This window comes from Amphibalanus amphitrite, unplaced genomic scaffold (genome assembly GCF_019059575.1).
Source record: "Amphibalanus amphitrite isolate SeventyFive unplaced genomic scaffold, NRLGWU_Aamphi_draft 000244F_arrow, whole genome shotgun sequence".
NCBI classification, from domain to species: Eukaryota; Metazoa; Arthropoda; class Thecostraca; order Balanomorpha; family Balanidae; genus Amphibalanus; species Amphibalanus amphitrite.
The window spans coordinates 744,045-769,052 of record NW_024881739.1 but is presented as its reverse complement, the minus strand read 5'-3'; the positions used below and the strand labels follow the sequence as shown (position 1 = coordinate 769,052).

The 25,008-nt window shown below is 53.0% G+C and overlaps 1 protein-coding gene across 4 annotated transcripts in view; it reads right to left on the bottom strand.

Moving 5' to 3' along the window:
- The window catches only part of LOC122386228 (protein timeless-like), a 43,775-nt gene that overhangs the window by 12,197 nt on the left and 6,570 nt on the right, over window positions 1-25,008 (bottom strand). For 2 of the 4 annotated variants that reach the window (XM_043375227.1, XM_043375225.1), the window contains 7 exons: window positions 15,215-15,309; window positions 14,259-14,320; window positions 13,746-13,941; window positions 11,449-11,628; window positions 9,751-9,897; window positions 7,995-8,126; window positions 6,412-6,509 (listed from right to left, as the gene is read on the bottom strand). In XM_043375227.1, coding sequence (XP_043231162.1) covers window positions 6,412-6,509; window positions 7,995-8,126; window positions 9,751-9,897; window positions 11,449-11,628; window positions 13,746-13,941; window positions 14,259-14,320; window positions 15,215-15,309 — 910 coding nt within the window. Of the gene's footprint in view, window positions 1-6,411; window positions 6,510-7,964; window positions 8,127-9,750; window positions 9,898-11,448; window positions 11,629-13,745; window positions 13,942-14,258; window positions 14,321-15,214; window positions 15,310-25,008 lie in introns of all 4 variants that reach the window. The other 2 variants (XM_043375226.1, XM_043375224.1) reach the window with 1 other exon arrangement.

The following is a 25,008-nucleotide window of genomic DNA, read 5'->3' as shown; positions in this document are numbered from 1 at the left end:
GGTTTCACGCATGGTGGAGCGCAGATAGTTTTTTATGTATTTCAGCGTGCTGAATGCACGTTCATTTGTGGCCGTTGTCACGGGCAATGTAGCGAATATGTGCAAGAGAGCGGTTATACTGGGAAACATGTCCAACTCCCTCGCCACTTTCAACGCTTCCAAAACGGTGCCCGGACGTTCGCTCTCTCCTCTCCGAAGCCAGTGCTGTTTCCACAACTGAAACTCAGCATCGACAACGTCGATGTTGAAGTCGAGACAGCGCGCGTAGAAGTCCACCGCGTCACTCAGGCTCTCGAAGTCACTGTCCACACAGAGCTTCGGCACAAGTGGGCTCATGTTCTGTCCTCGACATCTGTGAGACTTGAAGCGCTCGCGAAGCTGTGAGAGACACACGTCCAGAAACGGGAGGAAGACTGCCACCCGGTAGTGATCTCGAGCCGTAGCGACAGGTGGGTTGGAGCGGTGGCGCTGTCTGCTCGCTTGTCTTGGCCGAGGTATTGACTGGCCGGTCGATTCCTCCACAAGATCGAACAGGTCGCTATAGGTACTGTCGTCGCGGTACTTCTCCAGGACACGAGTGCAGTCGTCCACACTGTCCACAGCTTTCAAGAGGTCGAGGTCGGGACTTTGGAGCCTGCACGACAGCGGCTTTGTCACCAGCAGCACCTTGTTCATTATCTCCAGACAGAGGAGAAAACTTGGTTCCGTGATGGCGTTTAGCAGAGAGTTTGCCTTCCCCACAGTTTCACTGTCCCTACTCTCGGCTGCCAGCTTTTCAAGCGCCGACTCGACCGCCGGACGCAGCTCCTTGAAAACTGAGGTGGCTTCCTGATTCTCAACCCACCTCGTCTCACAGAATTTCTTTAGCCGGGTTCGTGAGCTTTCTGGACACTCTGAGCTGATGCATGACTGTAGTAGAGCCAATCTCTTATTCGATTCTGACAGGAATTTGGCAGTCTCTTGCATAGCTGTTCTGGCAGATTGGATCTCTCGGATCTTCGCGGCTTGCACGAGGCACAAGTTGAGAGCATGGGATGCACAGTGACTGTATGTAGCGGCTGGGCAGACGTCTTGGATGTGGCGCTGCACACCGTTTTTTTCACCAGCCATGGCTGCCGCGCCATCGTAACCCTGGCCGACCATGTTCTCAGGGTCAATGTCGTGCTCCTTCAAAATTCTGAGCAACTGAGCTGCCAGCCCAGCACCAGTGAGGTCGGGGGCTTCTTCGTAATGGAGCAGTCTCTCTCGTACCTCTGAGTTGCTTGTGACGTATCTCAGACATACGCTCAGTTGCTCTTTACCACTGATATCTGTCGTTTCGTCGGCAAGGAGCGAGAAGTATCTTGCCAATTTCACTTCGCTTACAATCTCCTCCTTCATGGTCTCTTCAATGGCTTTGATGAGATCGTTCTGGCTCGATGGTGAGATATACGTTGCGTTTCTGCCCGCCGAGTCGAGATGCTCCTTGAGAACTTTGTCGCCAGATGAGACCATCAGCTGCAGAGTGGCTCGGAAATTGCCCTCTGTGTGGCTACTCCTATCATCGACAGTTAGGCTACCACTGTCACGATGACCCCTCAGAGGCAGGCCTTGACGGCCGAGGTGCTCTAGCCCTGTCAGTATCCTTTTGAGGCTTTCACGGTTTCTTGATTTCTCCCTTGCTGCGGCCTTGTCTTGCTGTTCTGAGACATCAAGACCACTAGCCACTTGCTGTTTGAAGGCTCGAGCTCTAAAAGCACTGTCGACATGAAAGTCACGCTTCAGATGAGTTTCGAGGTACCCATCGCGGCCCGTGAGGTGGTCATACTTTTTTAGAGGTGTCCGTACCAGTCGATTCAACGGTACACCTCCAGCATCCAGCACGCCGAAGAGCACGCATGTTTTGCAAAAGACGCCCCCCTTCGATGGTGAGTATGAGAAGCACTCGTACTTGCCTTGGAAGTGTTGCGGCCGCAAATACTTTTTCCTTGTTCCCTGTCCAGCTTTCCTTTCAGTGTAGGGCCAGACGAACCCATCGGGTGGCTCCCATCGTTCTAGCAGTCGAACACGATCTTCCTTTGAAAGGCAACGGTTCCCCACGGCTTCCCCTATGTCACCGATCGCGCTAATTCTCTGACTAGCCGTGCCTGAGACGCCTTCCGACGCGGCCGGGCGGCTTCCTCCACCACTGTCACCTCCCGGTGAGGTCTGGCGACTCCCTCCACCGACGGGCGCGGTCGGACGACTCTCTCCCGGTGAGGTCTGGCGACTCCCTCCACCGACGGGCGCGGTCGGACGACTCTCTCCCGGTGAGGTCTGGCGACTCCCTCCACCGACGGGCGCGGTCGGACGACTCTCTCCCGGTGAGGTCTGGCGACTCCCTCCACCGACGGGCGCGGTCGGACGACTCTCTCTCGGTGAGGTCGGGCGACTCCCTCCACCGACTGCGCCTCCCGGCGCGGTCGGACGACTCTCTCCCGGTGAGGTCTGGCGACTCCCTCCACCGACGGCGCCTCCCGGCTCGGTCGGACGACTCTCTCCCGGTGAGGTCGGGCGACTCCCTCCACCGACGGCGCCTCCCGGCTCGGTCGGACGACTCTCTCCCGGTGAGGTCGGGCGACTCCCTCCACCGACGGCGCCTCCCGGCTCGGTCGAACGACTCTCTCCCGGTGAGGTCGGGCGACTCCCTCCACCGACGGCGCCTCCCGGCTCGGTCGGACGACTCTCTCCCGGTGAGGTCGGGCGATTCTCTCCCGTCGTGGTCGGGCGGTTCCCTCCAACAAGGACGCCTCTCGGCGTGGCGGTGGAATCCGACTCCTTTACGACTCTACTCCCTTCACCAGAGTGGGCATCATGCATGCTCTTATTGGTCGTAGAGCCGGAATCAACTCTGGCCACAAAAGAAAGGAAATAGAAAAGTTTGTAAGCGAAGGTTCACTGGACAGCAGAATTGGCAGGACGAACAAGATTATAAAGATACTTTATCCACTTCTCCGCCACCTTCTGTTGATGCCACCACATTGACGATCATGACATGAGTGGGCGTGATCCAGAACAGTGGCATACGATCGTCACAGATTCATCATTCAGTAACATGTTCTTAAGAGTAAAAAAAGTATAGATGGTGTGCATTCAAACACAAGCATTGAGAGGCCTCCTCATTGAACACCTGAAACGTGACGTGGTGACTCTCACTCTGGAACTAGGGCGGTGGGTGGCGGGTGCCATGGCTCCAACCACATAATAGATGCTCATGTGATGCTTGATACCTTACTGTTACATAAATGTGTCTAGGAGCAATTCTAGCCCGGACGATGGCTAACTGCAGTCTACAACTCACCCGCAGAATCGAAGGATTGATTCACATTTTTTAGCAGAAGCAGCCAGCTCTCTGCGCTTCTTTTGAACACGGAAATCGTGTCCAGATTTCTTTCTTTTAGTACGCGAAGGTTCGGACATCTGGAAAGGTTATGGATTTAAGGTAAGGGCAGGCAGAACATAGGACGATGGCATTCTGGACATGATGAATGGATGTAAGAGGCAATACACAAGACAGTTTGAAACATCATTAGATAGAATCTAAGTAACTAGATTATTAGCATTTATATGGACATTGACCGCTGAGCTAACTGAAGTACATTTTCAGACGTGACAAGCCCAAGAGGTGTGGACCGAGTGCAATTTATTGTGAAATTCCTTTTTACAAGCTGAGGCCTGTTTCACTAAAAACTTGCGATTACAAGTGTTTGAACTTTACAATTCATAAGTTTTTTTGCAAACTATGTAAAATCGGATTTCACTAAACTGCAACACCAGCGGCACCTCCGATAAAAACTTCAACACCAGCGGCACCTCCGATAAAAAGAGTTTGCAAATAAACTTGTAAACAATAAGATTGTTTTAATCAAGAACTATAACATGTTACATATATTGTTTCTTTTTATCAAATTATGTCTTTTATTCATGTCAAAAATTGCATAATTAAATTGTAAATAATGATGCTGTCGAAAAATGATATAAATGATAATTCAGAATATCCTATTATTGGAAGAAAATAACACGCAAAACATTTGACAGCAGAAGACTGTTTAATGCAACTATGGCGCGCGAATGACAAAACATGACGATACTTAAATTAAATATTGCTCGTAGCTGGTTCATAGGGATTGTGTTAAGTAAAAAACAGCATAATATAATGACTCAGCATATCATATTTGTTTAAAATAATTGATTGATTTGCATTATTGCACAAAAAGTAACACATCGGGTAGGAGGGCAGTGACCAGCAAGAGGGCGCCTATGGGTAAGAGGGCGCCAATGTACAGGAGAGCGCGAAAAAGGTAGGAGGGCGGCAATCAGCTGGAGGGCGCCGATGCGTAAGGGACGGCGATCAACAGGACTGGGAGGGCGCCTATGGGTAAGAGGGCGCCAATTTACAGGTGAGCGCAAATAGGTAGGAGTAAGACTTAAGAGGGCAGCGATCAACAGGAGGGCGTCAATGGGTAGGTAAGGGACGGCGATCAAAAGAGGGAGGGCGCCAACAGGTAGGAGGGCGCCGACCAACAGGAAGGTGCTAATGAGTAGGAGGACGGTGACCAACAGGAGGGTGCCAATATGTATGTAGGAGGGTGGCAATCCGAACAGGAGGGCGCCAACAGGTAGGAGGGTCGAGGGCGACGAGCGAGAGGAGGGCGCCAATGGGCAAGAGGGTGGCGACCAACGGACAGGAGGGCGCCAAATGGGTAGGACTTAGGAGAGTGGTGACCTAAGGGAGGGCGCCTATGGGTAAGAGAGCGCCAATTTAGGGACGGCCGAGTGGTTGGAGTGGTTGGAGGGTGTGTAGTTTACCGGTGGATTATCCGCACGTGCACGATGCACCAACCCTCCAGTCCAACTGACTCACCGAATCTAGTCTAGTACCCCTCCCCGGGCCCGCCGCGGGCTGGCGGCGGCGGCCGGAGCCGGTCCGACCTTTAGCCGGCCGGGTCAAGTAACCGGGGCGGCCGCGCCCGGGCCGCCGGGAGACGGAGTCGGGTGCCCGCCGGCGAGCCGTCGGCAAGGGCGCGAGGCACATAAGTCGGCTACACACTACAGGGTGCCCTCCAGGTCGCCCTCCAACTACATTTTCACTGTAAACACATTTGCGATTGGAGGGCGCCTTCGGCGCCCTCCAATCGCAAAGGGCGCCTTCGGCGCCCAAGGGGGGGGGCCATGGCCCAGTGGCCCCCCCCCTGCCTACGCCCCTGGGTTAGAGCGTTGGACTCCGCGTGGTGAGAGCACGCGTTCCCGGTTATGACAGTCCGGGTTCGAAGCGCGACGGGCGCTCGACATTTATGGGCCTCCTGACAGGTATGGTTGCGGTTGGTGGCAGGCCGTAGCCAGGCGAAGTCAGTGAGGGGACCGGCCGTGCGCGGCTTTGTGCGCACGTTAAACTTTGGACTCTAAATTCTGCCATAGAATCGGAATTGCGCGATCGGAGGGTAGAGGGCAGGGTCATCGCAACAAGTTTCGCTTAGCGGTGGCTCTGTCCTTATGAATCCTTCCCATCAAAAGGTTCGGACTAAATTTATAAAAAAAATATACAAAACAAAGTTGTACGCCGATCACTAACAAATCTTCCTTAATCCTTCCCTTTCTTTCCGGAAAATCCCTTTGAGCGATGTTTACGTTGAAACCGATACCCGCAAAGTTCAAAAGCTCCGTCTTCTTTTGGCGGCTAACTAGCCATTCACACAAATTTAGGTAAGATTGTCGATGTCGGCTACGATCACTCATTGTTGGATCTCGGCGATACGGTACATATTGGATTGTTCAACTTTATCACAGTGATTATAGACCAAGAAGGTAGGAGTGTTTATTCATGACAAGCACGATGTGTACGTTATGTAACTAAGGCTAGAATTAACTTGATGGAGTCAGAGAAGATGCTGCTGTAAATATTTGCGCAGCTTCAACATAAGATTAAGCTATGAATTATAATTCAATGACTAAGGCTATTACACTTAATTCGATAAGCTCGTTTTAAATCCCTATGCATGCTCTCGGAGAAACTTTGGAAAACGGCATCTCAGTGCTAGAAGTTGAAGCGGTAAAGCAATTAACTTTGCCAAATGCTTAGCATATGGTGGCAATGTAAACGCTGAACTCAAACTATTTTCACTAAAATAGACTCAAATAGGCATTGCAATTCAAATAGTAACCATCGACGCCCACTCATTTCAAAACTTTTGAGTTGAAATCGAGCATTATTATAAAAAGAAACGAAACAGGTCTTCAATCATTTAGCACAAATTGTATTGTCATTGTCACCGTCAGCATTTGGTACTTGTCATTCCAATCAAGATAGATAAACAGCACACCCTCCCACTCCTAAATTCGCCACCCCCGGCCCGGCTCAGCTCGCCTCCGGCCGCCCCCACACCCCACACCCACCGTTTGACGCAGCGGCCCTCGTCGCTACTGCTGGTGCTGAGGTTCGGCTCTCCCTGCCGCTCCTGGGTCCGTACCGTGGTCAGCTTGCGTTTCAGCGACTGTGGGGACACGGGGGGAGAGTGATAGGTACTACATACCATGGGTTACCACACCATCAAGGTATCATGTCCGCAGAGGGTGGGGCGTCAGTGATCTAAGGTATTTGTGCCACGAAGCGGCTCATATTCATTTTACTGTTCATTTATTCGTTTGTTCAATTTCTGTGTGACGTCTCCAAGGCGCTTTTCGATAGTGTCATACGAGTTAAAGCACAGCGACATGCGTTTACTCATCGAAGTGGGATAACCCATCGATATTAGCATTCCCTTTTTGTGAGCCGTTCTCAGAGCCGTCCTAATGAAATGATGGCTAAATAGTCGATGCTTGAGAAAGCATTACAAGCAGTGATAATGACTTTGTGCAGCTTGTCCTCCCATTTAACCCTCGCCCGCACATGCCATTTTCCCATCCTAGAACGCACATGGGGGGGGGGGGTGATTGCCACCCCCCCGCGCCATTTCGTTCCTGTTGGAGATAGAGCTTAGCGGTAAAGACCAAAAAGATTCTTTGGGAAGAGACGAATCCAATGATACCCAGTTTTACCTTCTCAGGTCAGTCATTGACCTTCCAGGTCAGGTCAAACTAAAAAATGTTGCTGTTTTGGGTCACCGTTGGATATCAAGTGTGCTGCTTATCAAATACCGATGACGATGCTGTTTTCTGGTGCCAAGCCAGCTAGAACCTCTTTGTCACACTACCCTACCAGAATTTTGCTGCTGAGGTCATTTCAGGTCAAGTTAGGTCAAGGTCAATTATATGTGTTTGTATGTCTGTGTGTGTCTGTGTGTATACTGATGTGTGCACCGATTGTTTTTGGGTCCATATTACATGAAATCATGATCTGAGAAGCTTTTACCAAAAATGCAGTAAAAAAAACTTCAAAAAAGTAAATTCAGCTTGCCTAAAACGCAATTATCTTAGATGACCTAGGTTGACCTTGACCCTGACCTTGACCCCTGTACATCGTCGAACAACATGTTCCATGATAGGTGGGAGGTAAGACTGGCAAAAAAAGGCCGAAATCAGGGTGTCAAAAGCTCATAAGGCCCATGGCAAACGCAATATGTTGAGAATTGGCCATTTGGGTCATGACATGACCTGACAAACAAGGTCATATCTCCGAAACCAAAATTCACAGAAACTTGAAATTTTCAGTGGACATCAAGAAAGGATAGAGGAGCAGCTATACGAAAAATCAGCCTTCTAGCTCTAAAAATGTTGAGTGCAGAAGAGAAAGACTACCTGGGGGGGGGGGGGGTGGGGTGGCAACCACCCCCCCCCCATGTGCGGGCGAGGGTTAAGGTTTACATATGTGTGGATGTTACCAACAACTCTGCACTGCAGTCTAAGAAACGATAATTTGACTTTTATCTTCATTTTCCCACACCCCTCAGATACATTCATCATTCATTTGCACCATTCGCGGCGCGGCAGTCCCATCGGCAGGTACGAACCTGGGCCATCTGGTTATCAGACTGGCGTACCTTGGAGGCGGCACAGGGGGGCTGCACGGCCCCCGCGGCGCCGCCGCCCCCGCCCTGCCAGCCGGGCGGCATGACGGCCCAGACGCCGGCGGCGGCCGCCGTCGGCTCCAGCCGACAGTCCACGCTCGGATCCTGCCGGCAACGTGACCCCGACCAATCAGCGCGCGGCCGCGGCGCAGGCCCCGCCCTCTCACGCGGCCGGCAACGTGAGCGTCGTGACGTCACGCTGGGACCACGGGCCGGCGCCGTGCGCCGGTCGATGCGGTCGGGAGGGGGGGGGAGAGAGGCCAGGAATCCTCGGTGGGCTTCGCGACCAAGCCGGACCGCGGCGGCAGCGTCGGAGCCGGAGTAGCAGCGAGCCACGCCGCCGACGGGGCAGGTATGCACGCAAAAACCATTCTGCGTCCGGGGAAACTACGGAATGTGGAGCTATTGTGGGACATTTGTCAGAGGTCACCCAAGTCAGCAGCGGAACAACTCAGCATGACATTGCACGAAGGTGCACACATGTAGGTCAAAGGAGGCCAAGGGTACAAACGGTACAAGAGGAGAGCTGTGTTAATACCGCGGGGTGACGGGCGGGGGAAATGACTGCTTCAGCCTGAAATAATTGAGACAAACATATTGGCCACACATTTTTTGCTGTCTACTTACATTTCCACATTGTATTTGATGCTACTTTAACTTTATAAACCATCTTCCACTTAGTAAAACGTCCATTTCCATTTCAAAGCGGCGAGGGATGCATAATAAATTTCGTCTGGATGTTTCAGATATTTGAAACATATCGATAAATGATCAAAGATGTCCTATCGCGTCTTCCTACCAGACGCACAAGAACGTTAAAACCACCTCTTCTTAGAACGAATCTCCAATTAAATCAAAACCGACCGGCTCCAAACGTCCCTGGCGAGTGCGTATCACACCGTCTCGTTGGGACCCGGCGCACGCTACTTTCACCATCAGTAGGACGTTATGCGTCGTGGCCCGCCCGGGCCGCGGAAGGTCGAGAGAGAGTGAGGGAGGAGAGGAGAGAGGGAAGGAGGGCAGGATGGACAGAGGATCGGAGGAGAGAGGAAAGAGGGGAGAGGGGAGGAGGGACAGAGGATTGGAGCAATAGAGGGGAGAGGCAGGCGGACTGCTGAACACACCAGCCAGCCCCAAACAAAACCAGATCAACAGACGCCCCGGACATCGACCCACTATACATCGGTTTGGAGACTGCCCGACCCAGTCGTCGGACAATAGATACTGGCACTGCAGGCCACGCGAGGCTCGAATCAGACATCTATTCAATGGCAGATTGTTAGGCAGTGCGGGTCTCCAGCAGACAGCATACAATGACAGGGTAGGTGCGGCACGTTCCAATGTCTGGGGACAGACACACTGCTGATACCAACCCGCCGGGAGGGAGGGTAGGACGGAAACACGTGAGGCACTCAGTCAAAGGTCACGGTCACGAATCATGAGTCACAGTCACGGGTCACGAAACGCTTCCCCGTAGAGTTAACTCGGTAACGGGGCGGGAGAAAACAACAGGAGGAATCGTGGTGACTATTACTAACCCACTCTTTTTGGCATGTATGTCGTTATGAGTAATTCCTTGCAGTTTAGACAGACACCAACCTTTAACTAAATATTCATCAGCGCGCCTTAGATAGTTTTACACATAAACACATTGGTATACATAGTTACACGAGCCAGAGCCTCCCTCGTCCTACACACCTCATGTCCCGTCGCGTGCGCCCTCACTGACCGGTGGTGAGGTGTTGCTCTCATCATCCTCAGAGCTGTCGCTCGGAGTCGGATTCAGCCAGTTCTGCAGCGTCTTGTGCAGGTGACCGCTGGCGTACATTTTGTACAGCTGGGCGAGGAGCTCCACGACGGGTACACACCAGGCAGACTGCGGGAGGAGATAGGGGTCAGCATGAATAGAGGCGGGGAGGTCAGATGGGTCAGGTCAGACTGCAGGGCGAGGTGAGGGGGTGAGATACTGAGGTAAGAGACGAGACTAAGGGACGGAGGGGAAGGGGGTCAAGACATACTGCGGGGGGGGGGGGGGGGGTGAAGGCGAACGGGTCAAAGTGCACTGCGGCAAGGAAAGGGGACGGGGATTGTAGCAGGAATGGAGACCAAAAAACAGACGAGATTATTGACACATTACGTCAGCGCAGATATGAACAGAAAACACAGAGGAAAAAGCGGCACGCCATAAAACGACAAGCCACATCTCTTCCTGGACTATTTTCGTATCAGGTTAGCGAAAGAGCCGCGCGATCGATCAGTCATGATGACCGGGCCCACATGAAATCCAAACGGAACCGTAACCTAGATCGCTGAATGGTTTATGGTACCCTAAAGCAATATGGATAATGCATATGCGATATTTATATTTGAGTTCGCTGACTCGTTGATATACAACACCAATCATATTCACAAATTAACAAGTCAAACACACTAAGTCAGAACGAGTAAGTTGGCGGAAAAGTAAATTAACCCAACTGAGAAACGGAGGGTATTCAGTAATGTTACGTGAGAAACTTGGACAAATAATAACAGCCAAAGGGAAACTTTAGGACTAAACAAACAAAATCGTAGCCCCGATACCTGGCAAAGTCCGCCTAGCAGGTACGCACCTCATCAGAGTACCTATCGATTTCAGAGGGAAGGGTTGAATGGAAGAATCAAACAGGTCCCGTAAAGAAGAAAATCCGGAAAAGGACGGTAAAAAAAATTACTCCACAGTTCACTTTTCAGAATACAAGAAAAAAAAAACAATAAAAAGCTAAATTGAGGGCGCACAGACGTTATGTAACATAAAAACTTTAGCGGAGGTCAAATATTGAAATGCAGCATCGGCTTGTAAGGACTCTCGCTAAATTTTCGTTGGACCAAAGCAGCCCACAAATTTCACGGTTTTGTGGTGCGCATTGCGCATTGCGCAGTGGAAAAGTCACGAGACTATATAAAGCACCATATCTAAACTTAAAATGACGTCAAACATTCTGTTTATGACGTCACCTAAGCACAACACATAACACATACTTTCCACGCTCTTGGCATTAGTATACACAGAAACCCAACGGCACATTGGCCGGCGGCAGTGACTTTGGGTTGTCGGGCTGGTTTGTTTAGGTAGAACAGGCCACCGGCTCCGGACCAGACCAAAGTCAGCACTTCCGCTGTCATTTCGGGTCGGCCCGGTCAGGCGCCTAGTCTTGACGATTATACTCAAATGGAAAGTACCTATCTCCACACACAAATAAGAATGGCAATATCTATTTAACGCTAAAAACCATTACCGTAAAAGTTAGATGTCGTGAATCTCTAGTGAAGCAGCCCAATAAATTTCCTCTTCCTCCCCTACCACCCTCCTACCCCCGTGTGTACCCCCACAAACCCATTCCCCCTCCTAGCCCCGTGCCCCCCCCCCTAGTTCCCCGTGTAAACTCACCAGTGATGGTGACTGCATGAGCTGGTGGAGCGCCTGACCCAGGTCGGCGGAGAGCAGCGCCCACAGCAGGTTCCGGTAGCGGGCCATCTCGGCGGCGTCCGAGCACAACGGCCCGTGCAGCAGGTTCCTCAGCAGTGAGAGCGTGGTGGTGATACACTCGGCGTCCCGGCCGCGCATCGCCTGACGGAGGGAGGGGGCAGGTCAGGTCAGGTTAGTTGCAAGACAGGACATAACAGGTCAGGTTAGGTACAGGTAAGGTCAGCAGTCAGTGACAGGCCAGGTCAGGTCAACTGATGTTATCCTGGACAATTCAGATCCAGGGTAAGGGCAGGACTGGCTGAGGATGTGCAAGTCTTGCATAAAAGTGAGAGAAAAAAAATGATCAAAAGAATTAAGCTAATGTGAGTCAGAGGCCAGGTTAGGTAAAGCGAAGTCAGCTCGGGAGGGATGGGCGGGCGAATACGAATAAGGTCAAACCGACAGAGAAATATATAAGTGAATATGAAATACATCGTCGCCGGCCCAGCGCTGGCGGCGTAACACCTGAAATTCAACTACGTATGACACTATGATCAAAGGAAATGCGACTGATGCATCATTTTACACCGAATGGAGCAATCCATTATAAAACACATGGATGACATGACGAACATCAAAAGAACGACTAAAAAACATCAAACATCAAATAAGGCACTTCTACTCCAGCAAAACACTAAAATGCAACACAATTGTATCTTGATAATAATAGGTACTAACGGACTAAAAACAACCTCTGTTCGCATTTGCAGTAGCGACAGCCGACAACCACACATTCCCAAACGGCACAGCACGGGAAACACACGGCTTTTTACAGTGATGAGTGTCCTAACAAGCTTTGATGATATGGATGTCCTTATACTGATTATATAGGTATACTAGAAGGATCCTGACGATTCCCTAGGCCAAACAGTCCATCATCATCTCACGCATTTGTAAAAGATCCCCGCGATGTGTCATGAGCGCCAGTCGCCATCCTAGCAACGCATCCGGTCTCCCGAACAACACACGCAGTCGGTCATTGACCTTTGTCGTCCACGCGCAGTTGCTGACGTCACGTACGCACACTGTGTGACGTCACAGTATCTCCGGCGGGTCAATGAAGGTCGCCACAGGAGGCCGAGGTGTCGGCGTCACCAGCCGGACACATCGCTAGGTATTGATCGAGGGGTTTCCATCCGACTTTCCAGCAAGGTCATCTAGCTAAGTGAGCTAATTGGCCAAATGACGGTTACGGTAACTATAAGAGGTGGTGTGTGAAACTACCGAGCGGAATATCGCATTGATGGAAGGGACCAGCAGTGACAACAAAGCGACACATTATAGTGACCAGTAGTGACCAGTACCACAACTAGGACCAGTAGTCGTGGTGACCACAAGGGATGATATCAACTTTGTAACTTGTGGTGGACGTTTGAGTTTGTATCTAGTGAACAGCACATGTGAATGTATATATTCACGTCTTATGATGTGTCGATCTCATTGCATTTTTTCCTTGTAACTAGAAGGTTCAATCGGTTACGGAACTGGCTGTCATTTCATTCCTTAGATGTGCTTGTTCTCCCTCTGTGTCAGGAATCACCCTCAAAGCGAGCGTTCAACCGTGAGCGAGCAGACTACAGGGCGACTCGCATCACCCAGCTTATTGCACCGGTAGTTGATGACATTGGCTGCAAAGCCTTTCTGCCATCAAAGAACCAAACAATTGATAAAATATTTCATTCACGTCTGTTCTCTATGACCCTAGACAACCCACGTAGGCTGCACACTGCGCAGCGTCATGAAATTGCATCAGGGAACTGCATCATAGTTCAGGATGAATAATCACAATGCATCTCAATTCACCCTCAGGCGATTCATTTGACAAACATGAACTGCAGCTCGTCATTACTGACGGCTAAGAGATTTCCGGAATGTGTAGCCTTTCCTGACAAATGATGCACTGTATTGTACCCATGGAGGCAGTGGTTTTATTTGGATTAAATATGGTTCAGTTTGCGTCAGCAGGCGTTAAGCACATTAGGAGTTTTACGCACATTAGGACATGGGCATTGGCATAGACCTCTGTATACAGAGGTCTACGGCATTGGGCACCCAATACGTCATGTTTTTACCGGGAGCGGGAGACACTGCTTCGGACACTCGGGACCCTTAGGACTCTGGGGACACTCGGCACACTGTAGCGGACACTCCAGACACTCATGACACTGCTTCGGACACTCAGGACACTCGGAGACACTCCAGGCACTCTGGACACTCACCGCAGCGGTGGTCTGTCGGGCCAGGACTGCTCCGAGCGGTGCCAGGACAGCCCGTGCCGCCATCGGCGAGGAGAGCTCCTCCTTGAGGCCGCGCAGTCCCAGCGACAGCTGGATGCTCACCTCGGGAGAGAGGCCCGAGAGCGCCGTCTGCGAGGGGCGCAGGCTCTCCTCCGGCGAGGACAGCATGTCCAGCAGCCTGGGGGAGACGAGGGAGACACGTCAGAGGGGACGGGGGACAGTCCAGGATGGAGGAGAGACTCCAGCAATGTAAATTTTCATCGGGAACCTGTGAAATATTTTAGACACTGAGAAGTTTGCCGGTCTATAAGCGCAATTTAAATTAGAAGAACTAGATTCTTCCACGAAATACCAAGTAAATGAAGCACTACATTAGCTGGGTACAAGTTAGTAGAAGTAACGGGGCCAGCTGATGAAATTAATCCTTGGTGAGAAATCAGCATCGCTCTACGCTGGGGCAGACATGCTGCACAGCTGGGGACGCTATGAACTTACGTGAGGGTGAGATCCTGCACTTGAAACGGCGGCTCCTTGTGTAAAAGGAGCGGCACCAGATTCTGAAAAAGGGCAGTACATCGTCAGCACTGACGCCGCACTACGAGGACATATGATAATCTCTGGTGACTACTCCTCAAGTCTCCAGCAACTATTTTCACAAAGGATTCAGAACAGTTTTATAAGTAGGTCCTATTATAGTTTTTTTTTTTCAGCCAGGTCGTTCAAAAAGTAAAAAAAAACATTCCCTCGGCAAAAGCAGCCACCCCGAAACACCCAGAACTAAAAAATGATGAGGCTGGAGAGCGGTTACTGATGCGTAGTATCAGTGGCGGATCCAGGGGGGGGCAAAATGGGCATTTGCCCCCCCCCAAACGGCATAATTTTAACATTACGCCTATGGACGATGCATGGAAAGAATCGATAAATTGTTATGGTTTGCCCCCCAAAAAACTCTGAGCTGGATCCGCCTCTGCGTAGTATCTCCTATCAGATGAGCTGACCGAATCTAGGAAGTTCGCATTTTTCCCTTACAAATCGCGCACCCCCCCCCCCCCCCCGGGAAAATTCCCGGCGGTTGGACACCCTGACCTAGGATCATTACATGTACCGGGGAATGTAACCCAAGAGGCATTATGGAAATACTTCTTTTGTCCTGTACTACCATCAATCGTTGAACTACGTAATAGCCGTAATACGTCATCGAATACGCAATAGGTCGCTACTAACGGGACCCAATCATCCAACCATTGCAGGTAACTATATAACGTAACTAACAAGCAGTTCCGAGCAGCCTGCACAATTGAACCGCTCTCAGGTGCCTTTAATCCGCCTCCCTACAACGGGACCAAGACACTGCGGGGGCTATTGCTGCTGAGGAAACCAATCGGTGACGACGGCCGCTTCTAAAACCGGACTTCAATGCGTTCCAGTGACGCAGGTCCGGGTCTTCTTACCGTTCTGATGATGTTGGCATGCAGCAGCTGGCGCCGGTAGGTGTACGTGACCGTGTCGTCATGCCGCAGCTTCTGTACCAGCGTCTTCAGCACCGCTGGAAGATGGGAGGCGAGGTGCGGTGAGGCTGCGGCTCGGGGACTTACGGAGAGACGCGCGCAGAGCAGCGGTCCAGCATCATCAACAGCCGATGTAACAACTCACGCAGCAAGCACTTAATTGACAGCCGTGATTTGACGCAGCTTCAGCTAAAATTCAGTAACCAATCGAATACCGATCGAGCCTGACATTGTGACTTGGAAGAAGGAGCCTCAAGGGATTCGCATATTAATTCCCTTGAAGGCAGCGGCACAAGCACGCATTAGTAATGCGATCTGAGGACACCAAAGAGTCAACTATGCGGAATTCATTCGAGGCAGTAGCGATGCTTCAACTGCACATCAGGGTCTACAATCTGTATATTCCTGGAGGGCGGCATCCATATCGCAAAATTACGTTGTTGCGAGGCATTTAGCGCATATATACATATATGTATATTGTATATTGTATATTGTATTGTATATGTATATTGTACATGAATATTGAATAATCAAATCCGTACTATTTTTTTTTTGAAGCATCGAATGGATGGATAAACGGACGATAATCCACATGTAGTGTGCATTTCTTGGGGCAACTATCTATTGGAAATCAAGCGAAGCCCGGATGCCACTAATGAAGCTTAGTTACACTTAGCTAATAGACAGGAAGAGAAAAAGAGAGAGAGAGAGAGAGAGAGAGAGAGAGAGAGAGAGAGAGAGAGAGAGAGAGAGAGAGAGAGAGAGAGAGAGAGAGAGAGAGAGAGAGAGAGAGAGAGAGAGAGAGAGAGAGAGAGAGAGAGAGAGAGAGAGAGAGAGAGAGAGAGAGAGAGAGAGAGAGAGAGAGAGAGAGAGAGAGAGAGAGAGAGAGAGAGAGAGAGAGAGAGAGAGAGAGAGAGAGAGAGAGAGAGAGAGAGAGAGAGAGAGAGAGAGAGAGAGAGAGAGAGAGAGAGAGAGAGAGAGAGAGAGAGAGAGAGAGAGAGAGAGAGAGAGAGAGAGAGAGAGAGAGAGAGAGAGAGAGAGAGAGAGAGAGAGAGAGAGAGAGAGAGAGAGAGAGAGAGAGAGAGAGAGAGAGAGAGAGAGAGAGAGAGAGAGAGAGAGAGAGAGAGAGAGAGAGAGAGAGAGAGAGAGAGAGAGAGAGAGAGAGAGAGAGAGAGAGAGAGAGAGAGAGAGAGAGAGAGAGAGAGAGAGAGAGAGAGAGAGAGAGAGAGAGAGAGAGAGAGAGAGAGAGAGAGAGAGAGAGAGAGAGAGAGAGAGAGAGAGAGAGAGAGAGAGAGAGAGAGAGAGAGAGAGAGAGAGAGAGAGAGAGAGAGAGAGAGAGAGAGAGAGAGAGAGAGAGAGAGAGAGAGAGAGAGAGAGAGAGAGAGAGAGAGAGAGAGAGAGAGAGAGAGAGAGAGAGAGAGAGAGAGAGAGAGAGAGAGAGAGAGAGAGAGAGAGAGAGAATATCAGTAAGCAGTTCCAGTTATTGCGCGATGCAGTTGTGCACAGATTCCGTTCCCCATCATCTGTGATTGCCGCCAAAGTCTGAAGACGATGATTGTGATTCATACACCGGCAGTCATCATCACCACGGCACGCCACATCAATCGCCACCATAAGCGGCACCCCCTCCCCTCCCCCCCCCCTGCGGCGGGCGCCGCGCCGTTCCGCGCTGTGAGACGTTACGTCAGCACTGACACCGGGCCACGCTCCGTGCAACGTGACCGGCGCGCCGCGCGCCGGCCGGCTGCGCACCTCAGTACGGAGCCCCGGTAAACTTCCCGCGCGGGCCGGCCGGCTGCGCACCTCCGTACGGAGCCTCGGTAAACTTCCCGCGGCGGCCGGCCGGCCACGCACCTCCGTACCCGACGAACGGACCGGCCGGCCGCGTCGGCGTCTCACACCACCGGGCGTATCTGACGGCTCGCCACGCTCTGTTTACCCCACGCCACCGGCCACGTGACAGAACCGCCCAGAGCAGTGCAACTGTCCAGTGAACCGCTCGGTGTCCCATCGGCGCGTCCCCACCTCGGTCTCCACAACGTGACAGAACGCGCCGGAACGACGGCGGCGACGCGACGTGGGAGGCGACACGAGGGGACGGAGGCGTCGACAGTGAAACCGACGGTCACGGAACGCCCGTCACGGGTCACGGCACGGGGTCACGAAACGGGGTCACGGTACAAGGTCACGAAACGGGGTCACGGACGATGGAACAGGGCGAGGATGGATTAATTGCTGGAGCGGTTGCGGAAATGTGCAGAATGCTCCCGTTGGGCGGAGATATGCATGATGACAGAGTGCGCAATGCGCGTCACTCTGGAAAGATTAGCGCGTAAACATGAGCCACAAGCTATCAGACTGCAGACATCAGTAAGACTGAACATAACTCTATTCCATACTTAAAGGGACCCTCCCACCTTCAAAAAAGTTAATGAATTGGCACGAAAGTGATGTCGCTCGGTTCAGAAAGAGCGAAAACGAATATCTACCAAATTTCATCGAAAAATATTCACCGGTTTTCAAGATATTAGACTTTTTCGTTTGTTTACTTTTTGGGATCTCCGCTGTTCCTAGCGACCTTATTTGAAAGTGCGGCATTTGTTGCGCGCAAAGCAGCATATACCACCGCGTGCTACCAAACGTTTTAGTAAAAGATTTAAAAATCGTTAGATCTCCGCTGACGTCACAAATTCTAAAGGGGCATACCAATGCACTAGCCCCTTAGAATCCGAAAACTGCAAGTTTGAAGTTCCATATCTCCGAATTAAAGCATTTGTCGATGTTGTGAGTGCCCAAACCGGTATTTGCAGGCCATGGCCACCAATTTGGCTATCTCAACTCAAAACTAATGTTAAGGTGGGAGTGTCCCTTTAAAGCGATATGAGCATATTCCCATCATTCGTATCATATCGTGAACAATGAATATTAATCCAACTCCCGGGTAAAATCAGGAAATATTTGGACTCAAGCCTCCAGCCTATCTCAACCAGACGATTGGCATACGGGAAAACAGCTCGAACAGTTTCATCTTCAGATCGCCTCGGTGAAACATGTGCCGCACCTGAATGATATGCTAACCGGTCTCTCAGATAGGCAGGTTCTTCAGAACGGTATATTACCATGCGTACCGGATTAAATCTAACCGCACATGGAGGGAGTAGTGACGGCAAGGCTTACGGATTCCACTGACGGATTAAAACCAACGCTCAAGTTAGACCATCGTAGCGACTCGTGAGTCGTTACTCGGCCCTGGCACGCGGCTAAAAGGTGGTCCGGCGACAGAAACTACGCCAAAGAGGGCCGTTCCACTACGGTCGGTTATGCAAAGCTGGCGATCTTGACATTCTTGGGTAGATTGGGAAAATCTACTACGGAGAGTTGCATAACAGAAACTGAGCCAGTAATGAATAACTGGGAATGCCTGCCGACGTAACACTGTACCATGCTACATGCAACCCTTGTGAGTCACACCTTCCTGAGTTCGTATTTTGTACCATTTCGACTCAGAAGCAAGAATTATCGCCATTTGCCCCCGAACGCGCCACAAGTCCCCACATATTGGCACACCGCTACTCCTCGATTGGAATGTAAAATACCAAATGCAATGCAACCAAACCAAACTCCACCCTAACCCTATGGCGTGCGTGGACAATTGATTACCTTACATAAGCGCTGAAATCGACGAAAGCCCTGACAGCACCACCTCGGAGCTCCCTAATGGGAATGTACTGTCCAGCTCATGACTTCACCAAAATAGCAAACCAAAGCCTTGCGGAGCTCAGTCCGCAGGCGGACCGTTCATTTAAAACATCACGTAACTACCGGGTGGCCCAGAAACAACGTTCCCAACTTTAAATCAATATTTCTCAGAAAGTGATAAAGACACAACATTGAAACTTCGAATAGTCAATGCGGCACACATTTTCAGTAAATGGTGTGATTTTCATGGTGTTCGGTAGATTACTTTTTAAACGGTTCGTGTTTCAAGCATGCCATGTAAAAATTACTTTTTTGCTCCGATGTTTACTAAAAAATGTGAGTGAACTTTCACTTTCACCCCGCGGCACCGCGGCCTAGAGCCATGACTTCTACTGGCAGCTATTCTCATTGATGGTTCGGGTCTCAGGATGACACATTCCCTCAGGCAACCACGATGGCTCTGTGCCAGCGGCATCGGAAGAAGTTTCCAGTTTTCTAACCATCTTGTGGCTCAAATGCTTTCCTGGCTGACATTCCTGGGAAAAGGTAGCTTTTCAACCAGTGTTTTTGTCATCTGCTGGCAATGTTGTTTTTCATAAGCTATTCTGTGGTCTTCTGGCACAGGAACCAGTCTGCTTTAGTTTTTTTCCTTATCCCGTCGATTTACTGTTTGATCTACTGAAAGGAGGGTAATCAGCAGTAATCCATGCACCGTGCCACTCCTGCTCGAAACATGATTTGGTGTTGAAACGAATGGCATCCATGAGTACCATTTTGGCTCAGTATTTGAATATTAGACATGTATGCAGTGCCTTCCCTCTGTAACATTGTTTCTGTCTCGTCCGCAGGACTAGATATGTCCAACATTCACTGAATTCCGAATACAGAATATCGAAATGGCGCGCATGCCTATCTATGTTGGACATATCTTAATTTGCAATCAAGCATAACGTCGAAACCCGAGCCTCGAACCATGGCAACAGCCTGCCCATTCAGCGGCTGTGAATACGTCGTCGCTGCAGATACCGCACCTATCGTGGTCGTACAACTTCTTCAAATGCACCAGTCCGAGGCCCATACCCGGCCTACAGTGAGCATTACTGCCGAAAAGGTCACCAGACCGCGCGTGACAGCTGCCGGATCCAGCGAGGACTGGGAGTATTTCACCAGCCGATGGACGGAGTACAAGAAAGCCACCGGACTCACCGATACAGACTGCGTCATCCAGCTGCTTGAATGCTGCGACGAAGGCCTCCGCAGGGACCTCACCAGATTCTCGGGGGGCTCCCTCTCATCCAAGGACGAACAGACTGTCTTGGCCGCAATGCGAAGTCTCGCCGTCCGCGAGGAAAACCTCGCAGTGGCTCGCGTCCAGCTCCACAACATGACGCAGGAGCACGAAGAGCCGGTCAGGGCGTTCGCCGCTCGTCTTCGCGGGCAGGCGGCTGTCTGTAAGTTTCACGTCACCTGCGAATGCGGACGGGTCGTCAGCTACCAGGATGAAGTCACACGCGATACGCTCGCCAGGGGGCTAGCGGACAGGGATATTCAACTGGACCTCCTCGCCCAAGGCCAGACACCGATCCCCCTGGAAGAGACCATTCGTTTCGTCGAAGCAAAAGAGGCTGGTAAGCGATCCGCTCAGACGCTGGGTCAGTCTCAAGGTGTGGCCGCCGCCCGCAGCCAGTACCGGCGAGCGAAAGCGAGCATCGGCGAGCAGGAGCGGCGAGTATCAGCTGGCGATGCTGGCCGTCAACAGAGTTCAGTCGCAGGACCGGCCGACGTCTGCCAATATTGTCGTCGGACAGGTCATGGCGTAAAAGCCTCTGTCGCGGTTCGCGCTAAATCCTGTCCCGCCTACCGCAGCCAGTGCCGTCATTGCAGACGCCGGGGCCACTTCACCGAGGCCTGCCTGCAGCGACAGGCAGCCGGTATCGCGACTACACATCCGGAGGGCGATGATGACGCTCCCAGTGACGCTCTCTGTAGCCTCAGAGACTCAACGCACGACACGGTAGCTTCATGCACCGCCGCAGCCATGCGGCACCACATGTACGACGACATCACCCAGAGCTGGTGTCAGCAACCCAGCCAGCCCCAGCCGTCGATTAAACTGGACCTCTCGCTCCAACCGGCCGATTACGGCGCCCTGGGCCTCCAGTGCACGGTCAGCCAGGCCACCATCACTCAGGAAGTCATCGCCGACACAGGCTGTCAGAGCTGTCTGGCGGGCATCTCTCTCATGCGACGCCTTGGCGTCACGGAGGCTGACCTCGTCCCGACGTCCCTGAGGATGCACGCAGCAAACGGCGATCCCATCGACATCCGCGGAGCGTTGATCCTACGTATATCCGGCCACCGCGACGGCATTCGGCGGGAGACTCGACAGTTCGTGTACATCACGCCGAACTGCGACACCATGTACCTCAGTCGAGATGCCTGTCGTGACCTCGGCATGATCGACGCCGCTTTCCCCGCTGTCGGGCTCGCGTCTATCTCCGCGGATGGGATCGGCATCGACGAGTACAACGCATGTTCCTGTCCTCGCCGTCAGACGCCTCCGCCTAAGCCAACAGAGCTACCTATGCCGGCAACGGAGAGCAACGTCGACGCCCTGCGTCAGTGGCTGGCCGACTATTACTCTGCGAGCACGTTCAACACCTGTGAACATCAGCCACTCACGCCGATGGACGGTCCACCCCTGCGCATCATGCTCAGACCTGACGCCGAGCCAGTGGCCCACCACAAGGCTATCCCAGTACCACTGCACTGGCAGACGGAGGTCAAGGCCGCCCTGGATCGCGACGTGCAGCTGGGGGTCATCGAGCCCGTACCGATTGGTGAGCCGGTGACCTGGTGCCACCGGATGGTCGTCGTCTCCAAGAAGTCGGGAAGCCCTCGCCGTTGCGTCGACCTTCAGCCCCTGAACCGCTGCGCCGCAAGAGAGACGCATCATACCCCAAGTCCCTTCCACCAAGCCCGGTCTGTGCCGAGGTCGACCTACAAGACGATACTGGACGCCTGGAATGGCTACCATTCGGTGCCCCTACACGAGGAAGATCGACACCTCACCACTTTCCTGACCCCTTGGGGCCGATACCGTTACTGCGCGGCACCCCAGGGCTACATCTCCAGCGGTGACGGGTACACGCGCCGCTATGACGAGATCGTGATGGCGGCAAACCTGTCACACGACTGCTACACGAAATGCATCGACGACACCCTTCTCTGGGGAGACAGCATCGAGGAGGTGTTCTGGCGCACTGTGGAATGGCTGGACATGTGTGGCCGTTCCGGCATCACGCTGAACAGCGAGAAGTTTGTCTTCGCCCAGAAGACCGCGGAATTCGCTGGGTTTGAAATCACGCCTGACACAGTCCGCCCGTCTCATGCCTTCCTTCAGAGCATCACCGAGTTCCCCACTCCCAGGAACCTGACAGACGTCCGCGCGTGGTTCGGGGTCGTCAATCACGTCGCCTACGCATTCGCCATGGCGGATGCCATGCTGCCGTTCCGGGAACTCCTGAAGCCCGGCAAGTTCACGTGGACGGATGAACTCCAGGCACTGTTCGACATGTCGAAACGGACCATCGTCGAGGAGGTCACGAAGGGTGTCCAGATCTTCGAGACAGATCGCCCAACCGTCCTGGCCACCGACTGGTCCCGTACTGGTATCGGTTTCTGGTTACTCCAGAAATACTGCACATGCGCCGGTCGGTCACCACTCTGCTGCGCTGAGGGCTGGAAGACCACGCTGGTGGGAAGCCGCTTTACATCCGGCGCTGAATCTCGGTACGCCCCGGTCGAGGGCGAGGCGCTGGCAGTGGCCGACGCCCTCGAGAAAACGCGCTTCTTCGTGCTCGGCTGCAGCGACCTCACGGTCGTTGTTGACCACAAACCCCTCGTGAAGATTTTCGGGGACCGATCACTGGTCGACCTGCCCAACGCCCGTCTCCGTAATCTCAAGGAAAAGACCCTCCGGTTCAGATTCGACATCAGCTATCTCCCCGGAGTCAAGAACCGCGTTCCCGACATCGCGTCCCGGTACCCAACCGGCGCTCCCATCGGCATAAGCCTCTCCGACGACGTCACCGTCGACGATGCTGGCGAGGTAGCGGCAGCCGCCATCACCACGATCCGGTCTGTCACCTGGGACCGCGTGAGGGACGCAACGGCAGGCGATCCGTCGATGATGCGACTTCTCGAACTGATCGAGGGAGGGCTACCAGCCCACCGCCACGAGATGCCTGAGGAGCTCCGAGAGTATCATTCGCTCCGTGATGGCCTATACACCAGCGACGGCATCATCCTGTATGATCAGCGAATCGTCATCCCACCCAGCCTCCGCGAGGAGGTGCTCCAGAGTCTCCACGGTGCGCACCAAGGGATCGGCATGATGCTCGCGCGCGCGGCCGTAAGCGTGTACTGGCCCGGCATCACGTCAGCTATTCGGCGCGCCCGTGAACGATGCCACACGTGCAACCGGAACGCCCCATCGCAGCCATGGGCCCCACCTGAGGACATCAGTTACCCAGAGTACCCGTTCCAGCAACTATGCGCGGACTACTTTACACACTGCGGCCGTACGTACCTCGTCATCGTTGATCGTTATTCTAACTGGCCAATCGTTGAGAGAGCACAAGATGGCAGCGCAGGCCTCCGAGACTGTCTCTACCGCGTCTTCAGCACATTTGGCATCGCTGAGGAGCTGACGAGCGATGGCGGGCCGGAGTTCACTGCCCACGAGACACAGGCGTTTCTGGCCGACTACGGTGTTCGTCACCGCCGCTCCTCTGTGGCATTCCCACACGCGAACTGTCGCGCTGAGGTTGGCGTCAAAACCGTCAAACGCATGATCGAAGGCAACACAGGTGACAACGGGGAACTGAACGTGCGACGCTTCCAGCGCGCCATGCTGAACTACCGCAACACTCCCGACCCCACGACAGGGCTGTCGCCGGCCCAATGCGTGTTCGGTCGTCCGGTGCGAGACTTCATCCCGATACCCCCCGGTCAGTACCGTCCTCATCCCACGTGGCGCGAAACCCTGAGTGCTCGTGAGGAGGCACTCCGGAACCGCCACATGCGGGACCACGAACGCTGGTCCGCACATACGAGGCGACTACCTCCACTGACCGTCGGTGATGCCGTCCGCCTCCAAAACCAAATCGGAAGATATCCCAGGAAGTGGGACAAAACTGGCCGCGTCGTGGAGGTGCGACAACATAACCAGTACATGGTCCGGGTCGACGGCAGCGGCCGAATGACATTGCGCAACAGGCAGTTCCTGCGCAAATACACTCCGGTTGTTCCGGCTCGTCGTCAGCACACCCGAATGGACGAACTGCTCGACGACTTCCGCCGACATCCAACACGCGTGTCACAGTCGCACGCGAACTCTGGACTGACGCCACCCACTTCTCCACCTGCGGCGCAACCCCCCGGCTCTCCGACTCCAGTGGTCGGCCAGATGCCGGCGACGCCGCCGCGGGCGCCCCGTGGCAGGCCCCCGACACCGCGTCCACCCGCGCCATCGCCGCCTGTGGTGTTATCCCCGCGCGAGCGAGATGCGTCGCCGCCCCTTGTGTCCCCACAGTGTGTGACGCCGTCACCGTCCATGTCGACTTCACCACCACATCGCGTGTCCCCGCATGCGTTGTCGCCCGGTCATGCCACGCCGTCGCCGCCGGCCATGCCGCCCCCTGCCGCGCCAGGCTCGCAGCCGCTGAGAGATACTGAACCCGACCGTCCCCGTCGCAGTGATCGCCCGCGCCAAATGCCGATCCGCTATCGCGACCCCAATTTCACGCGCTGACTGTGCCACTGACTCCCTATCATTGTCAAACTCGGCAGTTGTTTGCGATGTTCGGATATGTTCCGCGTTTAGTGTTTGATCGTTGTCCCGGCTCGTTTTCCAGCCGGTCCACTCGTTCTGGTTGCCTAGAAGCTGTGTTTTGTTGCCCCCTGGGCTATTTGTTTGTTCGCGCTCCCGTGAATGCGACCCGTCGTTTGGCCTTTCGGCGTCGTTTCGTTACGGC